Below are 27,953 nucleotides of genomic sequence, written 5' to 3'. Positions count from 1 at the left end.
GAAAATCCTAGATTGTGATGGATTGAATTTGTTGCAGAGTATTTTCAGTTTCTGCCTTTGAAATCTTTCAAAGAGTGTAGAAAAGTTATAATGGACTATCATCCTGAGCAGCTGATGTTTTGTCAAGCACAAACAAGACACAACTGTAAGATAAATCCATTTGTGTGTCTTCTCACAGACACAGGGCAGGCTGGGAGCACAGGCATTGGCTGTTGTGGTACTGTGTGTTGCAGCCCTGTGGCTTGCAGGACCTGCAGTTTTCCAAATGACTCATTGTTTAAGTACTGATTATTGACTAGGAAAATCATCTGGTGATCAGATTAGACAACTGAATATAGAAAGGCTTAATGAGTAAAGGAAGTTTGAATATTTTACCAGGAGATGTACTTTCACAGAGCCTAAAAGTTGATAGGGGCAAATAAACTGCAGGGAAAGCAGTTGAGAAAGTTAAAATACTCAAAATTGTTAGGACATCTGGTTCTAACCTTTTGGCACAATTTGGTGGTTTTGATTTGTAATATTACTGATAATTTGCAGTAATGAAACTATAAAACTGTTGAAACCAAATATTTTCACTGATCCAACATATTTGGCATATGACAGACTGAGAAATTCCCCTGATAAAGACTGAGAATTTGAGAACGTGAGGCTTTTCTCAGAATGTCAAGGTTGTTATCAGTAGAACCAAGCAGGAAACTTGGAAAAGAGGTGCATATTTTACAGATTGAAAATTGCTGTACTTGGAAATTGGTCTACAGCTGCTGAAAATCCACTTGGTCTGCAAACTATCCAACCTGAAGCTTAGTTTTCCCAGATCATGGAACTTAACTAAATTCCTCACAGTAAGCCAGGCCTCTCATCCCATGGGATTTTTCACTCTAGGAACAGTGGTGTTTATTTGCAAGTCTGTTGAGTAATTGTGGATTGCGTCTTATTTGGGAAAGGAGAATGGGAAAATATTAGGCTGATATGTTCAAAGAAGCACTGCAGGAAGGACTATTTGAGGCCATAAACTCCCTTAGAAACTGGACAGGCACCATCAGTTTTTATTCTGCGATGTGCAATGAGCTGTCTTATACCTGGGGTAATTCATTGTAGTTGTGACAGCTTTTGTCAGACACTTCATTGGACAAGGGATTTCATTATTTTAGGAGAGAGCCAAGTTATAAGAGTTAAGACCTGAATGTATTAAAAATATATATATATATATATAAAAAAAAAATAGATCATGCATTACTCTAGCTTCATTGCTCTAGAACAGAACATCTTCTCTCCAAGTAAGTTGATTCACATCCTAGAATGTTTTAATGGCAGGTGATACAGTAACTAAGGGTGTAGCTTGATGAGTAATTTTCTGGCAGTAATACCAATATAGGCACAGCTTGCTGATCTCCCATACACAGACACTGGCATGCACGTGCTTGCTCCCACCCCTTTCATTGTGCAACCTCGTGGCAAACCTGCGCAGAGAATTGCTCTAACAGCAGATAGCTCAGTTGCAGGATCATTGTCCAGATGGGGCTCTGTGAGTGGCAGCACAACGTGTGGCACAGTAACAGGTTAGGCAGCACTTTAGGCTGAATGTAGCCATTGGCTTAACTTGAAGGTGCCTACTAACACTAAGCGGAAGGAATGTTGCATGGTTCCCACTGCTACCAGAGATTTAAACAGAAAAGCAGTAATTCCTGTGCCTCACTGCAAACCTAGTGTTCATAAAGATCTGCAGCAGTCTGGCAGTGCTAGGAAAGAACAATAAAGGATGTTGGGTCTGGAAGGAAGCATTCCAGATGTTGACCGGTGGAATTCTTAAGAAAGACCATTCACGGAAATCCTGGATTTAGTGTAAATAATCGTAGTGCAGGTTCTCACCTTGCCACAGTAAAATATGTCTTCTCGCTTGATCTTCCCTTCAGCAATCTTCTCCCGGATGGCTTGTCCCACTTCATGCTCGTTGAAGTAAACAAAGGCACCGTCGATGTGGCGGTACCCAGCATCGATGGCAATCTTCACCGCCTCCAGACAGGAACCTTTGGGAGTCTGATGGGAGAAGGAAAAGAATGAACATAGTGTCAGCCTACTGCTTATCTCTGCTTCAGTGCTAGAGCACCCCTGAGATACGCGCAAGATTTGTGGTGTAATTCATCCTGAGTGATCATCCCTTGCCTCCCCGGGCAGCCACGTTCCAACTTCTAAATAAAAAAGTGCTGTGCACTTTTTGTCAAAACTGTTGAGCATATGGGATTGGACTGGGAAAAGGCAGCAAAGCAAAAAACTGTCTCACTGCCTCTGTGAAAGAGAGAATACTAGTGTCCTCAGGAAGTAGAATTGAATGCATCCGATATGAAAATCATTTCAGAATTTCTTATCTAGAATGCATGGGCTTTCTTACAACAGCTGTTTGATAAAATAGCTTACTCAAGGGGGAAGATGGCTTTTTGGTTGAGCAGAGCTGGTCAACCACCTGCTGATCAGAGGCTGTTTGAATAACCTGGACCTTTCAGCAGTGCAGGAATTTGGATTTTACTTTCTCTCCTCCAATCAACTTACAGCTGTTGGTATCACAATCTGAAGGTCAGGACTATCTACTGGTATTCCCAGTTCTGAACAGATGCTTTACTGTGTGGTTAAGAAACAGTAGTTGCTTTAGAGTATATTTATATGTATTTTACTGCTTCAGTTTAAGGTGAGCCCAAGAAACCACCTAATAAGTGACATTTTTCTACTGTGTGTTGCATTTATGTTTGCTCATCATTGCCAAAATTCAGAGTAAGCTTGTTTTTTCAGAGCAGTCATATTTTCCATATTTTCCATTAGCCAATGTGGCAAGCAAAATTACATGTAGGCCAAACTAAGCAAAAAAGCATAAAACTGCTTACTGAAATTATTTGTCTGGTCACTAAAATTATACTGAAAACAACTTATGGCTCCTACACTTTTTATGATGAGAGAGCAGCTCTAAGTGGTGGTGGCCAAGGGTGTGGAGCTATGCTGTTCTCCCATCCTTTTCATGGGCATTGCTCTGCTGCAACAGGGACATATGATTCACTTTAAGAAAAACTGAAGTAGGGCAAGTAAAACTGCTCTGCCATGCTGCTGTCTGTCAAAAACAAACAGCAGGAGTTGGATATTGCCATCTGCAAGTGCAGGGGCAAGACCACACTGCTGCTCCTGTGGAGAAAACAGATGCCAGAGGCATCTGGAAATGAGACAGTATGAAGAGAGGATGTCAAATTTGTTGGTTTTGACAGTGCCAAGAGAAGAGAAGCAGGACTTGCAGTAAGTGTTGTTGGGAAGGACCATTTTTCACCACAGTAATAACTCTCCTTCCTCTCTCTCCCACCTGTCCTTTTACAGCTGCCACTGGCCTGGCTGTCCATGAGTTTATCATGAAAGGAACAGCTTCTCTTCCACCACCCACTGAACTAAAGGATGTGAAACTCATAGCTGCTATAGCATGCTTCAATGATTAAGGACATTGTCTTCCCTTCCGCGTTCATGAAAGAAAAGTCTTTGAAGGACTGCTGAAGATACCTGGGGATGTCTTCATCCCTGTCTTTCAATCCCAGAACTGTAGGCTGGTGACAGATCATTCTGGGATAATGGGACCACATTCCAGCCTGCTCACTCAGTGTCCCATCTTGCCTGACTCTGAGAAGCACAAAATGGACCAGCTTCTGTTTGGCCTTGGGAGGAACTTTCTGCTCCAGCACGCAGTGCCTAAAGGTTACTTAAAATGCAAAGCTGCTCACACGTGCCCTGATTTATTACAGACCTGAATGAGGGCTGAGAAGCAAAACGGCACAGTTTGGCACTCTAGGGTGTTTACAGCAGTGATGATGCAATACTGTGTGCTTAATTGAGGGAGACAATGAAACACTTGTTTCAGTGCTCTGCTGCTTTCATTGTGGAAGCCTCCCAAAAGCATGCTCAGCCCCTGGCCGGGCCCTTTCCTGGTTGTCAGTCGATGTAATGAAGACCATGGCAGCTACCAGCTTTTCAGGCACACTTTAATGGCTACTTTTTACTTGGGGCATGCTGGGCAACGTTTCAGAAGTGCCAGGCATGGAGCAATGACAACCTCCAACATGTTCTCTGCTTTGTCCCTGCCTGAACCTGCAGGAGAGGATTTGAGAGAGGCATGAAAGCTCTGACATGAGTATTACAAGCCTGTGGTGACTGATGATATTAACCTCAGACCTCTGCCCCAGCAATGAGCCACACGAGGTTGGAGTCGCAGTTGCAAAGCGCAGGCTGACTTCCACAGAGCAACAGGGCTCAGCTCTAAGCTCAAGCCTAAGTGATTATTAGTTATCTGAAAGTCAAGTATATTTCCAAAAGTGCTATCAGTGTTTTTTCTCTCTGAAATGTGACTTTGCAAACAGTGTGTCTTCTGGATTTCTTCAGCCTGTTTGACCTTTGCCATTCAAGTGTATGAAAGCAGAATATTTAGAGGACAGTGATGCATTACCATAATATAGATTTTGAAAAAAACTTAAAATGTCTTTTTTTTTTTTTAACTTTTTCTGTGTGTTGAAGAGACTGAAAATGGGATATGAACCCAGTACTAGAATTTCCCCTCTTCACACTCTTAAGAGATTGCACAAACACTTCCTATTATTATTCCTATTATATCCTGATGCAGAAACTCTACCAGGCAAGGAAACGCTGGTTATTGAGTTGCATCTTTAGTCACCAGGGCCCATTTGGTCAGTAAGGAAAGCAGAAGGAATAGGAGAGAAAATGTAGAGTCTCACATGTAAAAGAACAGCAGAGTTTCAAACATGGAAGAAGGGTAGAATAGAGGGAAACACTTGCAGCTACTGCATCTGCTTTTGCCTGAATCCGTTGACATGTTAGAGCTCAACTTCTGTGAATTTCTTAATTTTTTATGTGGGACTTACATCTGTCCAAATAATCTTGTGAAAGACTCCTCCATCTCAAGGAATAACCTTATTCTTTAGGGGCTCAGGGTGGCTTTTTTTGGATCAGGTCTTGATTACCGATGACCGGAGATGGGTGTACGTTACATATATATAAATATGTTTTTATTGCACTAGTCCATTTCATCTGATGTGGTATATTAGTTCTGACAGATTCTGGTCTAAGGTGCTTCATATAAAAATGCAAAGCAATCTAGGGAACAGTTTTTGGAAAATATTGCCTCTATTGAACCATCCCAGCTGGAGGTCTGAGACATCTGTGAGTCTGGAAACTTTATACCATGTGTTTATTTTCATTCTAATGGAGAAACTATCATTTCTGGCATTTCACATATTTAATCCTTCCAAATCCAGCAGTAATGGGCTGTGGTAAACTGTGCTGATGAGTTGCACAGGCTAGTTATGTTGTGATATTGCCACTTTTTAGAAGTGTTGCTTTAGGTGTTGTATATTATTCCATTATTTCCTGACAGACCATACCAAAGTTGGGTGACTCAGACCACCGCTGCTCATCCATCTTTCCATCAGAGAAGGCACAAACCTGAATCTTTCCCCTCTACTTTGCTGCTCAGTCTGAGGTGTTTAAATCTCTTCTGTCTTTCACTGTCTTCAGTAGTGACCAGATCAAAGGTTACCGACTGAAAACCAACTTTTATTTAAGTGCAGATAGAAATTTGTGATGCATCTATGCAGTATAAGGGTCAGCACCACTTATCACAGCAACTGATGGAACCACACCTCCCAGGCTGTTTGGCCATGGGCACCCACCTTACTGTACTCAGAACCCCAGACCACTTCCCTCTCCTTCCTGCGGGTTATACTTCCTTAGTACATTACCTAAAATGCAGTTGCCTATGCTGCCAACTCACTCCAGACAGGGCTTTATTCTTGCACCATTCCTGAAAGAGCAGGACTCACTTTTAGAGCAGTACAAATAGTAGATGAGGTAATAAAATGTTTCTCTGTCATAAACCTTTATGCTTTGTTAGTAGTAATTCAGGACTCTCTAGCTTTGGCCTTAAGACAAATCTCTGCTTCTTTACTACTTTTTATTTAAGCATAGATAAGAGGTGTTCTTGATCCTTCACCATAATTAATGTTTCAGCTTCTAATCAGCGTGCCTTGCAACTATGCTACTTTGATCAAGGACTCGTTTTAGAACTGGAGTTTTATAACCACTTGTGCACAGTAAGTCAGATATTTTTCTTCAGTGCTTTTGCAGACAGTCCCTAATTTATGCCAAAGAACCATATTAAATTTATCGCATGTGTTGTGATAAAAGAATAACTGCTTGGTTGACTAGGAGGACTTGCTCAATCGCTAATAAATTTCTTCAATAGCATCTGTGTTATTTTTAAGATCATAAAGTTTAAGGAAACAAGAGCACAATTATTCCCTCTATCAATCAATAGCTTGTAAACCGGCTGATTTACCATCATGCACGACAGATTTAACTGGTATCTGTTTCCTTCAGGCTCCATGATAAATAAATCCAACAGAAGGGCTGGGGGAGCAGACTCAGATATGCACCTTCTCTGAAAGAAAGGAAGCAGCAATTTGGCTCCTTCTCCACAGATGAAGTAGCCAACTGGCCAGTTACCACTTTCTGTGAGTCTGAAAAAGCAATGTTCTTCATCAATTCTGTCTATCTGAACGGGTCTGCTCTCTTTTTCCTCTTGAGACCATAAACTCTCCTAATTTTTAATGTTTATTCCAGACACCTTCTGTCACATCCCATTTTGTCAAAAACTATTCTCCCTACCATAGCAAATGGTTCAGCTTCAGTTTTGTTTGTGAGTGCACATGACCAAGCCACAGAAGAATATTTTTGTGCAGGCATACCCATGAATTTTTCTCTTCCCACTCAAGTAGAACAGTATTTGCCCAGCAGTGTTAGTGGTTGTCTGACTTATTACTGTTATTTAATGTCACAGTTCAGCTACCCTCCAATTCTTTTGCTTTTTCTATAGCATCTCTTTCTGGTCAGCAATTTCCATTGGCTTTCCAGCTGATTAAGAGGGTTGTTTCCAAAGACAAAGCTAACAGGACACACTGGCAGTAGATTATAATCTTGCAAAACCATGTGAACTGCTAATGTAGTCACTGTTTTTATGTCTTAACATCAGTATCGTCATTTATTCTTTATTAGTGTGTATGGTAAAGGAAAACAGTCTGACTCAGGCTCCCAGATTCTGCTCTGCCCTGTTTTATAGGAGCAACTTCACAGAGTTGCACCAGTGTCAGTAGCACATGAGTGCAGAGGAAGCAGCACTTGAGGGAAGAAGCCCTTTACCTTAGTCCTGAGCATCTCACCTGTTTAGTGCAATGCTTTGCAGTCTCTCAGCTGGGAGTAAGGACCCTGGGAGGAAAAGCCTTCCTGATGTGTTAGGAGACACAGGGCAATCTTCTGGAAAAATCCGAGTTTAGCTGCAGCAGAATTACACAAGACATCCAAGCCATGGGCCAAGTGCTCCAGTCCAAACCTATAATTTAGGATGTGGTGCCACTGTTTAGGAATCTTAGTCAGCTAAATACAGGAAGGAGAAAGTAGGTACATTCCTGGGCTCAGAGCCTCCTTCATCACAGCTCGGCACTGACACACAGATTCTTATGCAAGTTTCTAGAAGCCCAAATGCTTATTTCCATTTGCCTGTTTTCTGGACAAACTGGCAGAAAGGATTGGCTTAAGATGTTAAGAACACAGCATAGAAAGCATGTGTACTGAAGGCCCTGCAGGAAAGCACAGGTTGAGTTTACAAAGCCAGAGGATATTGAGCCACACAAGGGTACATTCTTAGAATTGTTTAATCTTGTAAAAGAGAAGCTGTACTGTACACCTCTTTCTTGGAAAATGCAACCGCCAGCACATCCCTCTCTCTCGCACACAGGAAAAACTGGCTTTCATCCCCCGGAAGCATTGGCAGCCACCATCCAGGAAGCAAAACCCAGCAAAGGGTTCTCTGCAAAAGCAGGTAGAGCTGGGAATGGGAGCAGAGAACGCAGCTAAGAGCCCCAGGCTGCTCTGTTGGCCCAGAACTTCACTTTGTCACGCACTGTGTTGACTTGGAAGGTGGAGGACATCACATATGCGCAGAGAAGATGGGAGGAATGGTGTCACTTGTGGTCTTGTGTCACACCATGAATGAAGGTGGAAAAGGGGTACCTTTCTTCTCTAACTTGATGCTCTATCAGTGACCTGAAGCATAGGGTTTGTCCATACAACAGAAATTAGATTGCATAACTGCAGATTTAGCATTTCTAGAATTCCTGTGACATTGTTATTCTAGGATTTAGCCAAAGCTGTCTTCAGGAAAGCCTTATTATTGTAGCTGGCAGAGGGTGCTGCAGTTATTTTTAACACTTGATTGCAGAATCCTCAGTTTTAGGAATGCTGCAACTTTTCACTTGATACAAAATCAGTTAATGCAAGGTGAAGCTGAAGAGCTGCCATACATTTCTGCTGGTTGCTAGAAGATTAAAGCAAACCAAGCACATGATGTACGCACCTGGGTCTCTGTGCTCACAGTGCTAGTGGGGTGGACTGGGAAAGTTTCCTGAAGAGCTGGAGGACACAACAGCCAGCTGGCTGGCCCTGGAAAGAAGGATCTATCCCGGAGGGTGGGTGCTATCAAAATGCCCTTCAGACAAGCAATGCAATCACAGGGATGTATGAGGTACAAGCGGAAGATAAAGCACCAGCTTGTGCAATAAAAGAGAAGAAAAGGTTGCCAGTAGCTCTTCTGCTTCATTCCCTAGAGTTAAAGGGGAGAGGTTTCTGGCGCCAGTACGAAGAAGTGTTTGCAAAGGCAAATGTAAAACTTGGGGAATTCCACCACCTAGTTAGCTGAACCAACAAGAGTTGGCTTTGAAGCCTAGAGAGGCATTTTCTGCACAGTGCTTTCAAGTTTTGACAAATCTGGCCTCCTAGGTCAACCAAAGAGACAATCCAGATGTTAGCTTCCCACATGAGCTGCATGAACATGCTTACACTTTTTTTTGGAGAACTGTGGGGAATCAGGGACACATAGGAGTGCACAGCCATATTTATCATATGGAGTTGGTCAGGGACATTTTATAAATGGAGCTTTGCCTGGAAAATTGGGCTCTAAATGTTCTTGCCAAAAAGAGTATCTTTCAGTTGTGGTAATCCCAATTACTCACTCATAGGGGTTCAGTTTTTCCCCTCTTCAACAATGCCAGTGATTCCCTGTCTCATTTCTGTAAAACAATCTTCTTAACTTTTATTTAGATAGAATGGTTTTCCCTGTGGCTTTTGAACAGGCTTAAAAACCCCCAGCACATTTAGAAAGCCATAGGAAAAGAGAAGAATAAAAGTACTATTTTTTGGGTGTCAATATTTGGATTAGTATTATTGCACTGGTAACAGCTAACTTTGTCGTTTTTGGAAGAGGGGTATATTGAAACAGCTAGTGCTTGTCACTGCAGCATACAGCTATGGGATGGAAAAGGTCTGTTCTCTGTTTGGTTACTTTTCAAATAAGAATCCCTGTGACTGGTTTTGAGTAGTGCTACTGTCCTAAAAGCTTATCTGGATTAACTCTCTATTAGTTTTGGATCTGGACTGATTAAACACAATTCTACACTGTGTCATAGACAGACACGTAATTTGGTGGGTCGTGTTGGCACCTGATATCCACCATCCAAAAGTTGTCCTGACTCCCAAAGTTGTCACCTCCTAACGGCACCCTTGCTCTGGGATCATTTTCCTGTGGAGCGCGCTTGCCGTGTCCAAGTCTGCACGTGTTGGTACCATGCTTGGGAGCCAAATGGCATGGAGCAAGAGCCAGCCCCTCTGCTTGGATTAGGCATCACTGCACAAGGCCAGGCAATTATCTGGTTGTTAATAGATTCATTAGTGCAAGTCTTCAGCTCTGCATGGGGATAGCTCTCTTGGTCCTGGAGCAGTCTGAAAATGTTTTCATGTAGCAGCTGAGATGTCATCATAAGTTAGAGGTACTATCATTTAAAGAAAAAGGGTTTTTGTTTAGGCATGCTGGAGTGGCTGGGGGGAGGGGAAGAAGTTGTTCTGAGCACAATCTGCTCCTTATAGCAAACTAAAAAATTCACCATTTTCCAGGACCAGCAATTTTGTGTCCATTTTGCTTAGAAGTCCTCCCTTGGTTAATGAACCTTGTAGCTATAAAGTTAGTCTTTCATTCACACTCATCTACAAGGCTGAGCTCTTCCTCATTATGAATTTTACACGTTGGCCACTTCAGTAAACACATTTTTTAATCTGCTACACATGATTAGACACTAATTGTATTTACAACTGGAAACAGGAGCCATTAGCATAGAGCAGAGATTAGTAATACTATCACTATGTTTTCTATTAAGCTTCCAGTTTCATGGAAATGAAGAACCACAGAGATTTCATCAGAGAAGATACATGGAAGTAAAAGAGCATTTTGCAAATTCAGTTATTTCTTAGAACCATGGGTTTTGTACAAATCAAAGTATTAGGAACAGAGTTTGTGTCTTCAAGAAAGTTGCCTGCAAGAATCTTTCCTCCAGGTTGACAATGTGGTAAGCATTTTATCAAGTTCAAATCTGGTTAAAATACCATTCTTACACAAAAGCTAGGAGTTTCTGAGTCTGCCACATTTCAGGAAAAAAAGATCTACCTCTTCTAATTACCTGATTTTTCTAATTATATGACTTTGGGTTCCTTTCTTAATGAGATAAAGATGCAATCTTGGATTTATGCAAGCCAAAAATGTTCCATTGTATAACACAAGATTACAGGGAGCCAGTAGGAACTAAGGCATCAAAAGGCGGTTGCAGGCAGAGGAGGAGAGGTCAAGGCTAAACATGAAGAAGGAAGTGTTGAAGACAAATAAATGGAGGAAGACTGCTCCAGTGGCAGAACAGAAAAGGTGTATGGTTGAGGAAAAAAGGAGAAAGCAAGACAAATTAGAGGTAGTAAACATGCCACTTGAGCATATAAGAAAGGGAGTTTTAAAATGTGTCACACACCAGTAAACTTTTAGCAAAAGTCATTGATGAAATCTGAACTTGTTCTGAGACCCTCTTGATTTAGTTTAACCTTCTAGTGTGTATCCTCACCTCTTTGTTATAAGGAGTTTGATCTGTGAAAGCACTTTTTCATGTGTGAAACCACTTATTCCCTTGGCATGTTGACCACCTCTGTAGCCAACAGCAGGGATGAATTAAGGCAATACTAGAGCCCAATCACTGCAGTTTCTTGACTCCTCAGACAAGCTCTTGCCCAAGAGGCAAGCTGGTCTGTTGCCTGCTAAAAGCTGATGCCTGCTGCTGTACCTCTTCAAGGTATCTGGGCACCAAATATCAAGAAAACCTTCTTTTATCTGCTCTTGGCAACTGGGTCTTGCCAGTAACTGACTTAGCTAAGGAATAAAATCTGAGCAATTAATCAATGGGAGCATCACTCAACACCAGGATACCAGCCACTGAAGGTATGCCATCTGCAGTCTGTGCAAGCAAAATTGCCTCAGTATGGTTTAGTCCCTCAAGCACAAAACTGAGTCACAACTCCACGAGCGATCCGGTGGCAGATATTGGGTTTCAGGGTAAATATTGTTCAGTGTGAAGGCTAAGCTTAGAGTTTACTAACAGACAGGCAAGGAGCCCTCCAGGACATGTAGCAGATCAGGCACAGTTGTCTTTCTGGGCTGCAGGAATGTATCTCCTTCCCTTCACCCCTGACTCAGTCTCCACTTGGACGTATGGTTTTAGGATATCCTCAGAGACAGAGGGAGCATGAGGCTACCCTTTGAAACATCTCAGAAATCCCAACCCTGAGAGATCTGATGCTGCCACATGTCGGCCAGCCGTGGCTCCGCTGCTCCAAAGTGCTCCGTGAAGACAAGAACTGTGTGAGGTAATACTGCTGCTTAAAAACCAAAGAGCTTGAGAAAGCCAGTGGTGGTTACCAAAAGGGACTGTGAAGGGACATAATGTCTTTTGGAAATGCTAGGAAATGTTAGGAGATATAACCCAGTAGCTTTAAAAAAAATTAATTTTGTTTCAGGAATTTTATTTACTTCTTACATTCAAGGCATAAATAAGGCTTTGTAACCAAATATCCCAGCTGACTTCCCCAGCTCTGTTCAAATCATGTTCCCAGTATTTTACCTCTGAAAAAAAAAAAAATCCCTGGCCTACATCTGTGGTAATTTCATGTAGGTTCATAAAGATCCCTTCATTAGAGAGCTAACTTCATACTCAATATTTGCTGAGTTCAAACACATATTCATGTGTAATCATTTACATTAAAAGGACTGAGGTATTTTCTTTACATATTTATTTTAATAGCATGTCATGGGAAATAAGATAAGGCTGTAAGAACACTTGGATGTTAGAACAGGCCCTGCTCTTGTCACTTCATCTCTCTTCCTTCCATCTCTCATCTCTTTCAAGAAAAAATCCAGAAGCAACGTTTACCTCAGGAGGAAGACAATTGTCTGAGTCAGAGTAGGAGAAATTTATAGGTGAGAAATCAACAAGTGGAAGCTCAACAGTGTCTGCAGAGATCTCAGGTGTCACTTCTCCCAGGAACGCTCAATACATGATTAATTTTGTAACTTTGGGTCAGCCCAGGTGACTTTCTTTACAAGTTACCTGAAATCATTGCTGTCTGCAGACAGCCCTGTTTCAGAAGCCAGTGGTGGCTTTCCAGGAGGAAAACGGGCGGGGATTAAGTTGTGTGTAATTCTTCCCTCACTGCAGGTCAGAGGTCCAGATCCCATCATAGGGACAAATCACTTATTACCTCTTTTGACTTAACAGCAGCCTATGGCAGCTCCAAAGGCAGGCAGCTTGCAGCAGGGGTGCCAGCACAGTTAAGAGTGATCAAAAAAGTTTGTGCATGCACATCCTCATGTGAGGAACTTTTTGACATAAATGATCCTATGAGAGCATTAGAGCCTGTTAGACCTGTACAATGAAAAATTACTCTGTTCAGCTTCTAGCTTGGGTGTAAAAAGTAATTCAGGGTGCCAAAATAGTGTTTTTACTTATCCAAACCAGATTTTTTTAACTTGGTCACTCAGACTGGATCTGGGAGCCCTGGATGAACTTTTCCTCCCTCTGATTCAAACCAGCAATTTCTTCTTAAACAAAACACAGACTGTCTGGGCACTCACAAGGGTTACTTTGTGGTAGTTAAAGATTTGGGGAAATGGGTCTCTCTTCCTCCTGGCTGGATGCCATACCAAGCTCTTCAGCATCCTACACTGTGGGGCTGGTGGGCAGTGCACTTTCCCATGGGGAGGGTGCTCCTCCTGCTCCAGCCTGTGCATGTTTCCTCTTACCTCCCTCTAGCTATCACCTACCCCACAATCATGTTATTTCCCTGAGCTATCTGATATTAATTTAATCCCCAGAGGCTGAGGAGGACTGAATCTGGTTTCTCACCGCCCATGTGGATTCCCTTACCAGTGGGCTATTCAGGGAAAGGCAACTGCTACCTCCAAGTGCTTTAATAATTCTTTGATTCCTCAGCTTGTACTGCCAGTGCCCAAAATGAAATGCTTTGCCATTTGTTTTGCCTGAAACTATTCCACAAAACTGCTTCCAATTTATGAATGGATTTGGCTACCTCAGAACCTCATTTTTAGCTAAGTCGCAACTTGCCAACAGCCCTCACCCAGTGCTATTCTTGAGTGCTTTGCCCAATCTTATGTTTCAGAAGCAGCGCCTGTGTACAGTGTGGTTGCTACAACCTTCTCTCCAAGCCCTGTCCTCCCTCAGTCAAAACAGGAAGGCAGGAGAGGAGCTGTGGCCAAGGCCCCTTGACCTTCCAGGGAAACAGGGAGTATTTATGTGGAGACACTGGACTGATGATCTTAGCTGTGTTGACAGGGATGAGTTATAAAGTGAAGCAGGCATAAGTTCAGTTTTAACGAGGCATAGGATTTCCAGGATTTAGGAGTGTTTTTAGCACCTTTCCCCTCTAAGACTGCTCATCCCCACACTTCATCTGTGTCCAGATGGGTACCAGTACCACTTGATAGTTTGTGCTGGGAACTAAGAATCAGTGCTGGCAGGTGGTGGGAGCCTGCCATGGACTGGTCTGGTTCTGATGTAGCACAGAGCAATTCCAGGGGCTCATCCAGGGGCCTGTCCTCCTCTACCACCCTCCCCTATGGGGCTGCCCTCTCCCTCCTCCCCCCCCCATCTATTTAATACCCTGGAGAATTGGGTCAACGGCTTGGGGGCCCTCAGGGAGGGGGAGCTGGACACGATGCATCTGCTGGAGCCTTGGCAGAGCCGCTCCTGCACTCGCAGGGCTTTGCCAGAAGGATCCACAGAGCCAAACAGAGGTAGAATTGGCCTCAAATTTTAAAGCTGTCTGGAGTACATTGGTAGGCCTGATTCACAGTTCCCACCCAAACCCATGAGGAGAAGGAATATTTGGGGAAGGGAGGAGAGAACAGAGGAAGGAGTCAGTGACTGAGATTTCCACTTTTTCACTTGAGTCCATCCTTGGTAGGATAAACAGCCTAATTTTTTATGTAGGGAAGAATCTAATACAAATGATACATTTCCTTCCTTACATGAAGGAGAATGCAAAACCAACTTCAACACACTGAAATCTGCCTGTAAAAGAAAATTAGGCTTAATAGTTATGCAATTATTGCATTCCTTTATTTTAAAATAAGGACAGGAAGCACCAATTAAACCTGAAAAAAATATTTTTTGTGCTTCTCTTGATAAATAACCCAAGTTTATGACTAATTCTATTCTGTGACCCAGAGAAGACTCCTTTCTTCCTGTTAGCAGATGAATTGATAGCCAATGGATTCTTTGTACTTTCTTGCTGTGGTAGGAGAGTAAAGCAAAAAGAAACCCCCAACGTTGCACTTTTTAGCCTCAAAGAATTAGCTGAATTGTCATCCCAACCTCTACCCAATCAGAAGAAAAGCTCTTACATCTAGGGGGAAAGAGCATTCAATTAAAATGAGTCTGATTATCAAGCAGAGCTTTCCACAGTGGTCCAGCTCTGCTCCTGTTGAGTGATGTACTACTTTCAGTCAGTAAACTTGTACAGGAGCCTTTCTGTCAATAGATGCATTTTTTGTTGAGTATTTCACAACCAGAGAAGCATGACTTATCACCCAAAGTTGTCTTTGGGAGAACAATTAAGTTATTTAAGATGAGCAAGGCAAGCTGCTGACACATTTCAGAAGGCACTGCTGTTCAGTTTATGCAGACAAAGCCTGAAACGTGAAAGCTGGCCTCCTGCCTTTGTTTTCTTCTAACCGACTGCTGCTGGAGAAGCAGATTTCCCTGTTCCATGGCTAACTAAATCTGCCTGGTTGGCTTAACCAGCGAGCACATTCCTGCACTTCAGGAAGAACACTCCGGGCTCATTATGAGCTACTGGGCTACAGCCTGACACTGAGAAAACAGATTTGTTTTGGACAAGCTGCTCTGACACGGAGGTGCCAGGGTGAATAACCTTTGGGGGGGGGGGGGGGGAATCAACAAACTAGTATAAAATCAAAAAGCTGTCGTCAAGAGCAAAATGAATAATCTGACAAATGAATGGCTCTGTATTTTATATCAAAGCACAAAATAACTGGAAGTTGCAGGGATCTGACTCATGAGCAGAAATAGGGTGCTGGGGCTGGCTTGAGCTGTCGCTACCACCAGCTGCCTGCCCCCACCACTGGAGAATGGGTGGCTCAGATGCTGCTTCTTAAGCAATTCAGCCACAAAAGGCTACAGCTAAGCATTCTAAGAGAAACGTGTCAGCGCTAGTTTATAGCCTCACTGCTTAAGATAAACCTTGAGACTCCTGGGTTGCCTGGTCGTGGGTTGCCACAAAACCTTTCAGCTGTTGAGGCAGGAGGAACAGGACAGACACCTCGCCAGGCATCCCGCTGGAAGTTGCACCAGGCGCAAGTCAGCACTCGGCAAAGCAGCATGTCCCAGCCAAGTAGCATTGCGCTGCCACAGCAAGGAGTTGACAGAAGCCCCCCATCCCCCTTATCAGCAAAGCAGCCTTTTGGAAACGGGCAATTTTTAAGCCGTGACCTATTTAAAAGTCCTGCCCCATCACCGACCAGCAGCACAACTCTGCTACAAATCCCACAGCAGGCTGCTGCCGCTGCGTTTCCCCAGCTGCTCTCTGTGACAAGTTCCTAGACTCAAATAGCAGTTCTAATCCTAGCGTAAAGCTCCAGCCCGGCTCCGCAGATAAACACATTGTTTCACCTGGTCTTCTGCGAAAATGAGACTGTGGCAAGTGCCTTATCACTGCTATTTTCTCTACCTCTTCTCAGCTCCTCCTCCCACCCATAACTTTCTAACATGTTTATCGTGTAGAAAGAGAAAGCTCAGAAAATCAAACTCCTACAAAGGCAGGGGGAAGGAGAAAGGGTGGTTGGATATGTGCACCCGTCCCCGCTGAGGGTACAGTTACACAGCGCCTTCAATTGCTCTAAATTGGAGTTGCCGTAGCAATGCCTGCCCTGCCTGCATTATCCTGTCCTCCCCATCTTCTGTTAGCAGAAAACAAAGGACGTGTATGCAAAAAGCAAAAAGCCACTACCTGGGCCTGATCCGGCTGAAAACCAGCCCTACCTAAAAATGATTCGTTTTGGCTCATTGAGCTCCATGCAGAGGCTCGCTGTACACCTCGAACCACAGGAGGGCAAAGGAAGGAAGCACCAGGATTCTGCAGGACAAAAAGAGAAGAAGCAGATCTGTTGCTCTATTAATTTTGGGACAGCTGAATTCCTGCAGAATGAATTCTTAGCAGGGAAATAACAGTGCCGAGAAGCTGCCTCCGTAAGAGGAATCCCATCCAGCTCCTCTCTCAGCTCCGGCAGGTTACTTGCCACTCTGGGCTCCCTGCCTGATGCCACAGTGTTGGGCCACGGCTTGTCTGGGCTGCAGGCTGGAAGTGTAGCAAGGTAGGAGCTCTTGTGCTGGCAGCTGCATTTTTCTTAACTAGGGCAAAAAGTGCAACTTGAGGGTTGGGGGCATGATGTACACGTCTGGAAAAAGATGCTTCAAGTTCACTCAGAGCTATTTTGACACTGAATTATGCAACATTCTGCTTTGCTATATCAAAACTCCTGTTAGAGACCTTAATTTTGTTTCACTAACCATTATTCAAAGAATGCACTAGCTGAAAATATCTCCTGAAAGTTTAGTGATGTGGGGGATGATGCCCAGGCTCTGAAGTCATGAATACCCGCGCAGTTAACCAGTGAGATCTGCAGTCCTGAGGATGTCTTATATCCTATCTGCATCACTCATGCATTGCCTGAAGTTGTGTTTGTTGAAAATTCGACACCGTTATTGATGCATTTGTGGTTGGTAAATGGCTTTAATCAAGAGTTTTCTTTAAAAAGGTACTTTTAAATACCATGTGATATGTGGAGTCATACACACATGCACATACACACATTGCATCGCAGCTATTACACAAGAAGGGTTCTGGCCACGGTGCCTCTTTTCCAACTCTTCAAACAAATAAAAAAGAGAACTGATCAGGCAGTTTAGGAGAGCTTTAAAAGGCAGTGGCTTCTGAATTGCCTTTGCGCTCCCAGGTCCGCAGAGAGAAGAAGCATCAGGTGTGCTTCCCCAGCCTCCACGGGTGCAGCCGACCGGCACGGTCAGACGGGATGCCTGCCCGGCGCTAAACCCAAGGATGCAGAATATTTGAGAGTGGTTTGGCCGCTGGCAGTCAGCTGTGGGAGCCGCAGGAGTCAGGATGCAGGAATTTGGGTCTTTGTTTCAGGAACATTACTTGGAAATTAGCGGGGGCAGCCGCAAGACGGTCCGAAATCCCTCATCTTATTTATCTACGCTCGGCGCAGGGAGCAAGGGAGGGGAACCGACGGCACCGTCCCTCCTGGCTCCGGGGGGCCGAGGGTTCCCTGCCATCTTGCCGAGGGTCCCATCCCTTCCCGCCCCGGGCACTGCACGGCACCATCCCGACTCCAAGTCCCCCGCACCCCTGCCCGTGCGCCCAGCGGCGCGGGGCGGTGGGCGACAGTGACAGCTGCAGCACACCGCAAGCTGGGCGGGATTATTTTTTTATTATTTCTTCCCACCTTTTCCTCCTCTACGAGGAGGACTGCCCGCACCGCTCATGGTAGAGCCAGGTCTTTAACTTCGCACGGGGAAAGGAGTAAAGAGAGAAGTGGCCGGGACGGGAGGAAAGGAGGAGGGTAGCCGCGAATCGGGGGGCTGCAGCGAGGGCGGCCGGCACCTGCCCCCGGACTGCGGCGGCGTCCCCGGACTTACTTTCTGGGGGTCGGCGTAGGTGCCCAGCCCCAAGAGCGGGATGCTGTTGCCGTCGCTTAGCGGAATGCGGTGGCTCTCGGCGGTGAGGTTCATCGTGCCCGCAGGTAGGGCCGCCCCGGACCCGGGGCTGACTCCGCAGGGGGGTGGGACCCGCCGCTTCGCAGCCCACCCTCAGCCCCTGGCACCGGCACCGACGGCTGGACGGAGCGGACCGGCGGTGGCTCTGAGGGGACCGAGGGACGAACTGCTCTCTCCCGCCGCCGGGGAGCGCCTTTTTGGGGGGCTGAGCCACGTGTGCCCGCGGCTGCCCTGCACCGCGCCCCGCCGCGCACCGCCCCGGCCCCGCCCCGGCCCCGCGGCCACCGGCTCCCCGCGCACCGCCCCGCGCTGGGACGGCCCCGCCGCGACCCCCGCGGGCCCGCCAAAGGCTGCTCCGTGCAAGCCTCAAGGGCCGTGGGCCACCGGCACCTTGAGCGGCTCGGGGCGTTGCTGCCCACTGGCCAGGGAGCCCTAGGGCTGCCCTACCGGGAGCTGCCGGCACCGGGGCACCGGCTTCCCGGGGTTTGGGGTGCCAGGTCTTGGAAATTTTGCCACAGAGGTGTAGAACAGTTTCCACCTCTCCTTTCCGGGGGTTGAAACCCACTACTGTAGAGGCAAGGAAGGAAGGAAGTCCCAGACGGGTGAGTAGTTTCTCTGCCTCAGCATGAGCCCCAAATTACAGTGAATGGGCTCAAGTTCCTCAAGGTCTGGTTCTGCTCCACAGTGGGAAAAAGGTACCTATTTCCTAATGCTGATAGCCCAGAAGGAGATAATATCCTTTATGAAATTCATCACGCATCTCTTACCGTCTTTTCTAGTCCTCATAGAACACTCGGGGCCATGCTGCTACACCACTCTGCATATGTACCCTGTCCTGAACCACCTGCTTTGTGACATCTATGTTCTCCCCATTTAATCTGGTCTTTTAGGTCTTCCTGGACCAACCTGAAATTAAGCCTTCAGAGAACGTTATTCCTTAACTATAACAATGGTCTTTGCCTGGCAGATTATTTTATCTCCTCTAATACCCTACTTGGCTTTCCATGCATGGTAATAGTTCATCAGTTCCAAGAGGGGTTAATGGATCCATCATGATAAGTTATCTCTTCAGCTCTTGAAATCAACAGGTGTGCACTAGTTTGCATTTGGGGAAAGGGCTGGTTGCTCCTGAGGCTGAGAACCTGCCCAGAGAATAGCCTACTATGATACCCTTTTAGTGTTACTCATTAGATACCTGCAAGGTATCTAATTTCCTGAGATGGAAAAACTGCCACTTCCACATTTAGGAACGTTACAAGAAGTTCAGGACTAAGTGCAAGTCAACTAATCCCAACCCAAAAATTTCTAGACACTTGGGATGTCCTGCAGGACAAAGGCAGGGTGCTGTGGTTGAATGTAAATAGCTCCTTGGAAAGTGGACTGAGTGTGACTGAGGTAGTGTGAGAGACTGTGCTTTATCTGGGCAACACAGTGCAAAGAGCTGCCTGTAAGGAGGCTGGCTTCCATCTCAAGGGGTGGAAGCTGAGGCAAACTGCAGCCTGGCTGTAGTTACTGTGGGCAGGCTCATCCTGCTGGACCCTGTCTGCATGTTGCTGCAAGCTGTGGGTGCCTGCAGGAGGAAGGACCATCTCCGTGCCCCCTGTTCCTATGTACTGATTACCGCTTTCTTGCTACAGGAGCAGCTCCGACGTCTCTCTGTGCCAAGCACACTCTGTAGGAGGACAAGTCGATGCCAGCTGCATGTCTAAGCTATAGCCATCATTCTATTGTATTTCCAACAGAGGAGCAAACACATGGAGAGATGGAAATGGGGTGAGTAGAGGAGAGTCTGATGTGGCAGAGGACATTCAGGACCTCCTTATTTCCAGTCCCATTCTAGCATTTCATTAAGAGGCTCTGCTGCCCAGCAGCTGATTCCTATCTCTTAATTTCTGTGCTCCAAGTCCACTCCACAACCTGCTTTTCCATAATTCCTCTCAATCCAGCATCTTTTGGGGAGTTTTGAGGTGCAGTTTTGGCTCATTTGCTTTGGGGTCGGAGCACATCCAGTTCACTCATGTGCTCTGGCAAGAGAGCAATGCGTGCCCGGAGCTGCGCGTGATCCCGAGCTAAGCAAAGCACGGCTGTGTCTGCGCTGCCTGTCCTGGGGAGAAGAGCAAGTGCAAGGAGCCTCTCTGGCAGGAGTACACGAGCCTGACATCTGATAGCCTTCAATGACAACAGTGAAAGAAGGATTGATGGACTTGCTATAATTCACAGAACAGGGAGCTTGGGCAGGAGAAGGACTTATGCTTCTAGGAACAGGCAGGCAAAGTGGTCCATCACCCACAAGGCAAGCCAGCCACAACGGGCACGAGCTCCCAGCACTCATCACGTTAACAGGCAAAAGTCACCTCACTTCCAGCTTCATTGCTGGGCTGGTCCTTACAAAACTAGCCAATGTGCTTGCCCCAGAAATTGGAGAGAGGAAGAGGATTTCACAAGTCCTTCCCTCCACGCTTGCACCTTAACTGACAGCAAATAATATGAACACCTCTTACACATGAGAGTTTTAAAGTCCCATAGCTGCTCTAGCTCCCTACCTTACTGCTCCACTACCTTTCCAGATTTTATATTAAACCCCAGAAAACAGATAGGGAATTGATTCCCCCCCACCCCCCCCACCCCTTTACATCCAAGTTACTAACCAAAGAGAACCTTATTTATGGAAGCTAGAAATACTAGCAGGTTTTCAGTTGATAATGAATATCCTTTAAAGAACAAAGAAAGCCAAATAATGGAGCCTGGAGCCTGTCACATGTAATTCTTGTTAGCAATAATTTCTGTTGGCTGTTCAGGGAAGTGCAGTTCTCAATTTCAGAGCTTAAATGACTTAACCAGACTTTTTATGAGGACACGGTATCTAGCAACTCTGACTGCAAAACAATGCAAGTTTCTAGAGGCAAAGCGTTGGCTGCTGGTAGTTGTCGATCAGTAACAATTCAGGAGCTTTTATAAAATGCAGATGTGATCTTAGTTCTTTCTCTAGGAAACAAAACCAGTGACATTTCAGCCTGGCCTGACTAGCAAGTAATGAGTGCTGCCATCCTATCAACACAAGTTTGCCTTCTCTAGTGAAGCTCTTAAATCACACAAAAACACCTTCAGAAGCAACTAAGGTAGGTTTGTGATTCATGTCTTGATGGTGCAGGGTTTTAGAATTGCATTAGTCATCTCAGACCTAAGTAAAGAGCAGAGATTTCAAAAGCAGCATCTTATATGTGTTCTGTTCCCCACCCCCTGAATCTCCACACAAATAAAGTAGATTTAAAAAATAAAAAGCAAAATTAGATCTAAGTTTTTTTGCAGGAAAACTGGGTCAGACATTTGAGGATTCTTGCTCTTAAAAACTTGCTGAAATCTCGGGTAAAGAAAGTACTCAACGGCCTCTTTACCTGGGCAAAACTGGCCAGGGATCTTTTAAAGTAAAGAGGTCACCTTTTTACTCATTTTATCTCAAATTGCTAAGTACCCTGGGAACAGGAGAAAACATGTGAGGCCTTTAAATATAGAATCCCCAGTTCTTGGAAGGAAGGAGAAAGAGTCATTGATTTAGAAGGACTGGCCTTGTCATAATTTAGATTTCACGTTTTCTTGGACATTCATGGGTTGCTCCCCACCCTTCCCTTTTTTTTTTTTTTTAACTTGTTTTGGACAAGAGAACGTGTCAAAAATAGTGTTCACCTGAATCTTCTTGATCTAGGTGTGTTTACACATTGCAGATTAGATCAGTAAGATTCTAGAGGTGGGTGACCTGTAGTGCCTAAAAATAAGCTTTTTTTAAAAAGGAAAATTGAAAGTACTTTTATAATACTTGTATTTGTTAGATAAAAAGTGCATGTTGCTACAGTTTCTATTTTCTCTATGAGTCGTGCTCCACTCTGTGTAATTATCTGCTACAATGTATACTCTGCATGTGTTTTTAGTTAAAATTTCTTAAAACACGGTCTTAAAGTCTGCATATTTTCAGCCTAGTCCTTTAATAACTCACATAAAATAGCATGTGTCCGTCCTGCATGTGGAATATCTACTTATGTATTTTCAACTATTTAGCTTAGAGATTTTTGGTAGCATGTGTCAAGACTAATATTTATTTTCTATTTTGCCATTACCTATAATAAAGCAACACATATAAAGGAAAGCTTCTAGCTTCATTTTTAAACTCCAAGAAATAAGGTGTGTGTGTGCTTAGTAGAGGGCCTATACATGAAGTGTGATTGCTTTTTTAGTTCTTGCTACTTCTGCCACAAACGATATAAGCTGAACTGGAGAACACTTCTCTGTTAAAAAAAAAAATAAATTGTAGCATCTTTTATTCTATTTTCACAGATTATCATAATAATCATCCATATATCCCAATATACTTCTTGAGGGCTCCTGATGAGAAGAATGGTCCCTTACACTGCCTTCATGATTCCTTCATTTAGTGACCAAGGGATTCCTCATATGGAAGCATTTGTGATCTTTTCCCTTTGGTGATGTTTGTTGCACAATGAGGCTGATCACTGCCAGGATAACAGCCTGGGATTTGTTGGGAAGTGTGATGTAACGGGAATTCCTAGCAGTTTTTATGCAAACACCTTTTTTTCCCTGGCTCCCACTGGTGCATGTAAACTACTTGGCAAACAATGGAACACTTAAGTGACGTGCTCTTTTTTTTATTGCAATAACTTTTATCTCTGCTAAGGACTAGTTCTTGGTAAATTCTTCTTTGAAAGACCAAAGATTGCCTTCAAACTTTCTAGACTTACTGCTTGGCAATGATGGAATTATGATATATGTACACTTTTAGGAAAACTCTTCTCTGCAAGTCCTGCAAAGAAGTATCTGTTCTCCAAAGACCTCATCTGGCCTGACTTTTCCAGCACTGGTAAAGCACTTCTGGATCCCCAAGGAGAGCATGAAGACAGGGAGAAAATGTGCCTACCACTTGTGCCTATGGAGAGATTTAGGAAAATACTTGATGTCTGGGTCACTTATCCCTTCTGCTTCCTATAAATGCTCTGTGGCTACAGCTGTGATAAAAGGGAAATTCCAGTGTATCCTTGATGCTGTTCCATTGCTTCTAGTAACATTGGAAAAGTGAAGCCACTGCAAGCCTTTGATCACTCCTGGGGTACAGGAGGAATGCCAGCAGCTGCTCCAGATTATGCTCCCACCACTGCTGTGCCTGTGGGGATGTGCTCACGCTGCACCGAGGCACAGGGACTTCCCCAGGGACCAGTGACCATCCTGGTCCTTCCCTGTCTCCATGCCACCTTGGGACAGGTGCAGAGCCCCGGGCTGTGGCATCCCCTGGAATGCCACTGCCACAGCCTTGTGCTGCATGCTGTGGGGTGCTCCTCTGGGGGAAGTGGCTGTGCAAATAGCCAGGGCCTGCTCAGCAGTTTAACCCCGCTCTGGTTTGGGTTGTAGTCACTGAGGGAAGCTGTGGTGGATGCTGTACCAGAAGCAGCAGCCACACTGAGACATGGGGAAGTAAAACCTCACAACACAAGAGCCAAATTAGCCAGGCTGTTTATCCACCATATTCCCCTTGGCACAACAGGAGAGTGTCTGGCATTACCAGTACAACCCTCTAAAATCTGCCCTTTTCCCTTTGGTGTCCACTTCAGCAGCTTGAGTTGCTCCATTAGAATCCAGGGAATGTTACTTATGGGCTGAAAAATTCCTGTGGAGGATGAGGAGCTCCTTTGGAGGATCAGAAACTGCTGGGAAAGGGAAAGAGATGCTCAGTTTGAAAAAATAATCCTCCGAATTCTTTGGAAAGGTAATGCTCTAATCCTGTACCAGTGTCACTTATATAGGCATTGTCTCATGAGCCTGCTCTCTTTTGGGCACTGTCTTCATGCTCAAGTTTGGTGTTAGCAGGGCTTGCAGCAAACTGAGCCAGCTTATTTCCTACCCCTGACACTCTACTGATATATCACTTTCTTCTAGAACAGTGTCTTAGTTTTTTCTCCTGACTGTCTGCTCTGGCACATGAGTGACCTGGGAGCTGGTGAGCGCTGCCTCTCAGATCCCCAGCCAAAGGTCAGTAGCCTCATGGTGGCCTCCGGATTCCTCAGATAGCGACCCCTGTCATGTGGGGAGGCATTAACCTTTGGCCCTGAGTAAGTGTCCTCATATCTCACCTCAGTTAGTCTGGCCTGCTATTTGATCCTGCCCAGTATAAACCCCTTCCCTTTGGCATCCCGCAAATCTAAGCCCCGTCTTGATGATTTCCAGCATGCCATCCACCTGATGCTGATGAGAGATAGCCCGTGTGTTGCACCCAGGGCTGAGTAAGCTGTGGCAGAAGCTTGGGAAGAGCTGATTGTCTGTTCACAGTCCCTCCTGCCTCCCGAGGGAGCAGTGGTGGTGGTGGTGGCTCCCGCTGTGTAACCTCTCTTCCTCACCCAAAATAGGGACAGCTACTGTGGGAGGATGCTACCTGTATGATGCAACCAAGGTGTTTCGAGAGTTTGTGGTTTGGGGTTTTTTTAACTCCTGATTCATGGGGAGGGAGTCACTGAGAGTCCCTTACTTCAAAACAGGCTCTTGGGACAGAGTTAGACTCATCACCAGATCTTAGTATGTTCCAAAAATGTGAGATTTCTCTTGCCTCTTTTTTTAATGTAGAGCTTGGTCAGGGGTTCACCTCAGTGCACGACCACTATTCTTGCCAACTCCCATGTTTACTTGACACATAACCTCTCACAGCTCCCTTGGGTCCATCTCAGGGCTGTACAGGCGTTCTTAGTTCAGCTCTGATGAATGATCATTTTACTTCCTTGCACTGGGTAAACAGCTGTTTTCCATGTTACCTGCTTTAGGAGCCTCACTGGCATGTTGTTTCTTTCCTTGCCTCCAGCAACAAGCAGACACAAGTGACTAATTGCAGCAGGGCTGCACCAGCACCTTCTTGCAGTCAGGACAGTGTGAAAAATGCACATCATTTTCATACAGCACACCACATGTCAAATGGCTGCAAGATAAAATAACAGGGAGCAGGCTCTTGCAGTCTCTCTTCCATATCTTTTACTACTTAAAAGAATGAAAGCAGCACAGGCTTGGAGATGAGGGTCCCAAAGTGGCCAGTCCCCTTTGGTCACAGCACTTCCAGCTTCAAGCCTGGGGAAGCTCTCCCTTGGAAGTAAATCTCACTTGGGCAGGAACTGAGGTCATGAGGAGGAAACTATTAGCTTGTAAAGAGAACCCCACAGGTAAAGTCTGACCTCCTGCTGTTTTCTTTGCTTGCAGGTATTTTCCATGGACACTTTAAAAACAAATGGTATTGTGGGTTTTGCTGGTGCTACCTGCTGGTGGACAATGCTCTGTGTCAAAAGAAACAGGAAATTTAGAAGAGTAGGCTTTAAAACATCACATTGATGCATTTTAGCCTGCCTGTATGCTTTTTAAAGTGTGCCAGAATGCTTTAAAAGGCCAGATAAGCTCATCTTTGTGTGCGTTAGTCCTTGTCCTGGAGCTGGCAGCCCAGGAGGCGGGCAGTGCTGGTGGGAGCTGAGTGATGCTACCAAAAAATGTGAAGCCCCACTTGAGCATCCATGTTTTATGAGTAGAGGTTCTATCAGGGCTGGTGGGATTTACAGCTATGTTCAGCTCTTCATTCCATGTTTTGTACCAAGGTGCTGCACGCAGACCACAGGGTGGGTTTTTCCTCTAGGTAGGCACTCAATTTGCAGTGGCCATTTCTTTTGCCTGCTTTACAGATGGAATTTTTTTTTTCTGTTTTCTGTTTTTTTTTTTTTCCCAAATTGCCACGGAATTTTTGACATTCGCATGTACATTGGCAGATTAAGGAATCTCCTGATGCATTGTGAGACGTGCTTGTCATATTCTGCCAAGCTCTACCAGCCTAACACTTCCATACCACCTTCCATGCCACCTTGCCTTTGAAACGTCATTGTCAGGTTTACTCAAGTCTGTGCCCAAATATCTGCATTTTATGAAAGTCTCATCCTTCTGCCCCTACCACTTTTCCATGCCTTTTGTCATCTTGTGCAATGAGGCAACATGACGTTAACCTCCTCTCCAAGGCGTTGTGTAGCATCTCTGCAAATCAAATGGTGGTGATCCAGTTGGGGATTAAGAAATAGAAAGACATGAACAATTCCTTGTTTGCATAAGACTGGAGAACTGTTTGGGCAGAGCTGGAGCTAGAACCCAGAATAAATCATGGGACTGCCTGTCATAACAAGAAAGGGGAGCTTCTTTTTTTTGCAGCAGCAGCTTCTTTTTTTGAGATGATTTGTTAAATCTCCTGTAATTGGTTTAGTAAACATTAATAGGTGGGAAACAAAACAAAATGTTCTCTTCCAGCTTTCCTAGGCTGTGTGGTATCTCTCACAGCCACATCGGATTAATGGTGGCTGTAGGGTAGGATTGTATCATAAAACTTTTATTAAATGTTTTAAAGCCAATTAAAGAGACATTACCAATTTGAGCTTTCTAAGATTTTACAAAGTAAATTTTTTCCATTGTAGTCAAAATGCCTTTGAAGTGATAGATCCTGGAATTTTTAACCATTTAAGAAGTAAATTGCTATATTTTCTCTGCTGATGCTGAGCCAATACTGTGACAGAAATTAAACTACTTATGCACAATACTGTTGTGGGCAGACAATGAATAAAATGCTCCAAAGCAGAAATTCATTATTCCCATTTGCTTCATTTACAGAGGTATTTTAAATCTTAATTGAAGCCTCATTAAGTGACATTTTAGACAGGAGGGTTTAGGTTCTCCTACCAGTTTGATGATTTGTCTTTCAGATAAGCCTTTCTTAAAACCCTCAAGTCTCCAAATGGAGAAAGGAGACCTTTTGTGAGCGTAATACTGATTATTAGAAAATCCATATGTCTGAATTCTTGAATTTCATTACAAACCAAGCTTCCATTTCAGGTATATAGTTCCCCTTATTGTAAGGCATAAAATGTCCTTTTTTTCCCATGGAGGTCATTCAGCCTACACTTCAAGGAGCAAGCAGCCTATGACAGGAAGAGGATCTGCAGGGCTCAGTGTCTAGGGTAGACAGGAGATGCAGGAATGTAGATGCAGTCACAGCTTGCTTCCCTAGACAGCATTGTACTTGCAGTCATGTGAGAAATATGAATGTTTTGATGGAGCTCAGGATGCACTTGGCTTTCTGGGCTGCAAGCTCATGCTGCTGGGTCATGTCCAACCTTTCAGCCTCCAGTACTCGGAAGTGCTCCTCTGGGCTGCTCCCTATCCCTTCATCCACCAGCCTTTTGTCATACCAGGAGTAATTCCTTTCCAGTTGTTACTGTGATTAAAACACCAGAAACCTTGATATTTAGATATGAGCCTGTCAGGGCACATCTTGGCCTGTTGTTGCATCCTCTGAGAGGCGAAAGAGTTACCTAGAGTGCCTTGGATGTGGTCTACCTCTGTCTGTGAAGGGGCAGAAGAGGCTGGGGCAGGAATACCTTCCCCCCCTGCCTAATCCATTTCCAGGGTGCTCTTGGTGCACATCCTCAGCTCTGTGTGTTGCAGAAGGCTGGCACATCCCCACAGCGTGTCTGATGATTTCCTGCACACTTGCAGGGCTGATGTGTGTATTTTGGGGAGCCCATCAAGGCTGGAGGTGAGTGGGCCTTGGCACAATGTCACCCTCCTGGTCTCACAGCTCATTGCTCACCCGCAGCTGGG

The 27,953-nt window shown here is 44.9% G+C and overlaps 1 protein-coding gene and 1 long non-coding RNA gene across 4 annotated transcripts in view; one reads left to right on the top strand and one right to left on the bottom strand.

Annotated features, from left to right (window-relative positions):
* The window catches only part of AKR1D1 (aldo-keto reductase family 1 member D1), a 34,797-nt gene extending 16,275 nt beyond the window's left edge, over nt 1–18,522 (bottom strand). Inside the window, exons 1-2 of the mRNA XM_005527936.2 lie at nt 18,207–18,522; nt 1,870–2,037 (exon numbers count right to left, since the gene is read on the bottom strand). Of these exons, the coding sequence (XP_005527993.1) occupies nt 1,870–2,037; nt 18,207–18,299 (261 nt within the window). The 5' untranslated portion in view covers nt 18,300–18,522. The remainder of the gene's footprint in view (nt 1–1,869; nt 2,038–18,206) is intronic.
* LOC106628413 (uncharacterized) lies at nt 17,503–26,881 on the top strand. 3 transcript variants are annotated; one of them, XR_001331803.2, is made up of 4 exons: nt 17,503–17,530; nt 19,922–20,057; nt 21,262–21,403; nt 22,614–26,881. It is a non-coding gene; the product is annotated as an uncharacterized LOC106628413 (long non-coding RNA). The 3 variants fall into 3 exon arrangements; XR_015772508.1 differs by lacking the exon at nt 17,503–17,530 and adding an exon at nt 18,738–18,886 and having other exon boundaries at nt 21,274–21,403; XR_001331802.2 differs by lacking the exon at nt 17,503–17,530 and adding an exon at nt 18,738–18,886.
* The last annotated feature ends 1,072 nt before the right edge of the window (nt 26,882–27,953 follow it).

The sequence above is a fragment of the Pseudopodoces humilis genome, chromosome 5 (genome assembly GCF_049639895.1).
Source record: "Pseudopodoces humilis isolate 2021_Gansu_Grassland_sample_001 chromosome 5, ASM4963989v1, whole genome shotgun sequence".
Taxonomy (NCBI): domain Eukaryota; kingdom Metazoa; phylum Chordata; class Aves; order Passeriformes; family Paridae; genus Pseudopodoces; species Pseudopodoces humilis.
Note: the sequence above shows the minus strand (reverse complement) of the source record. Positions and strands in the feature narration are given on the sequence as shown.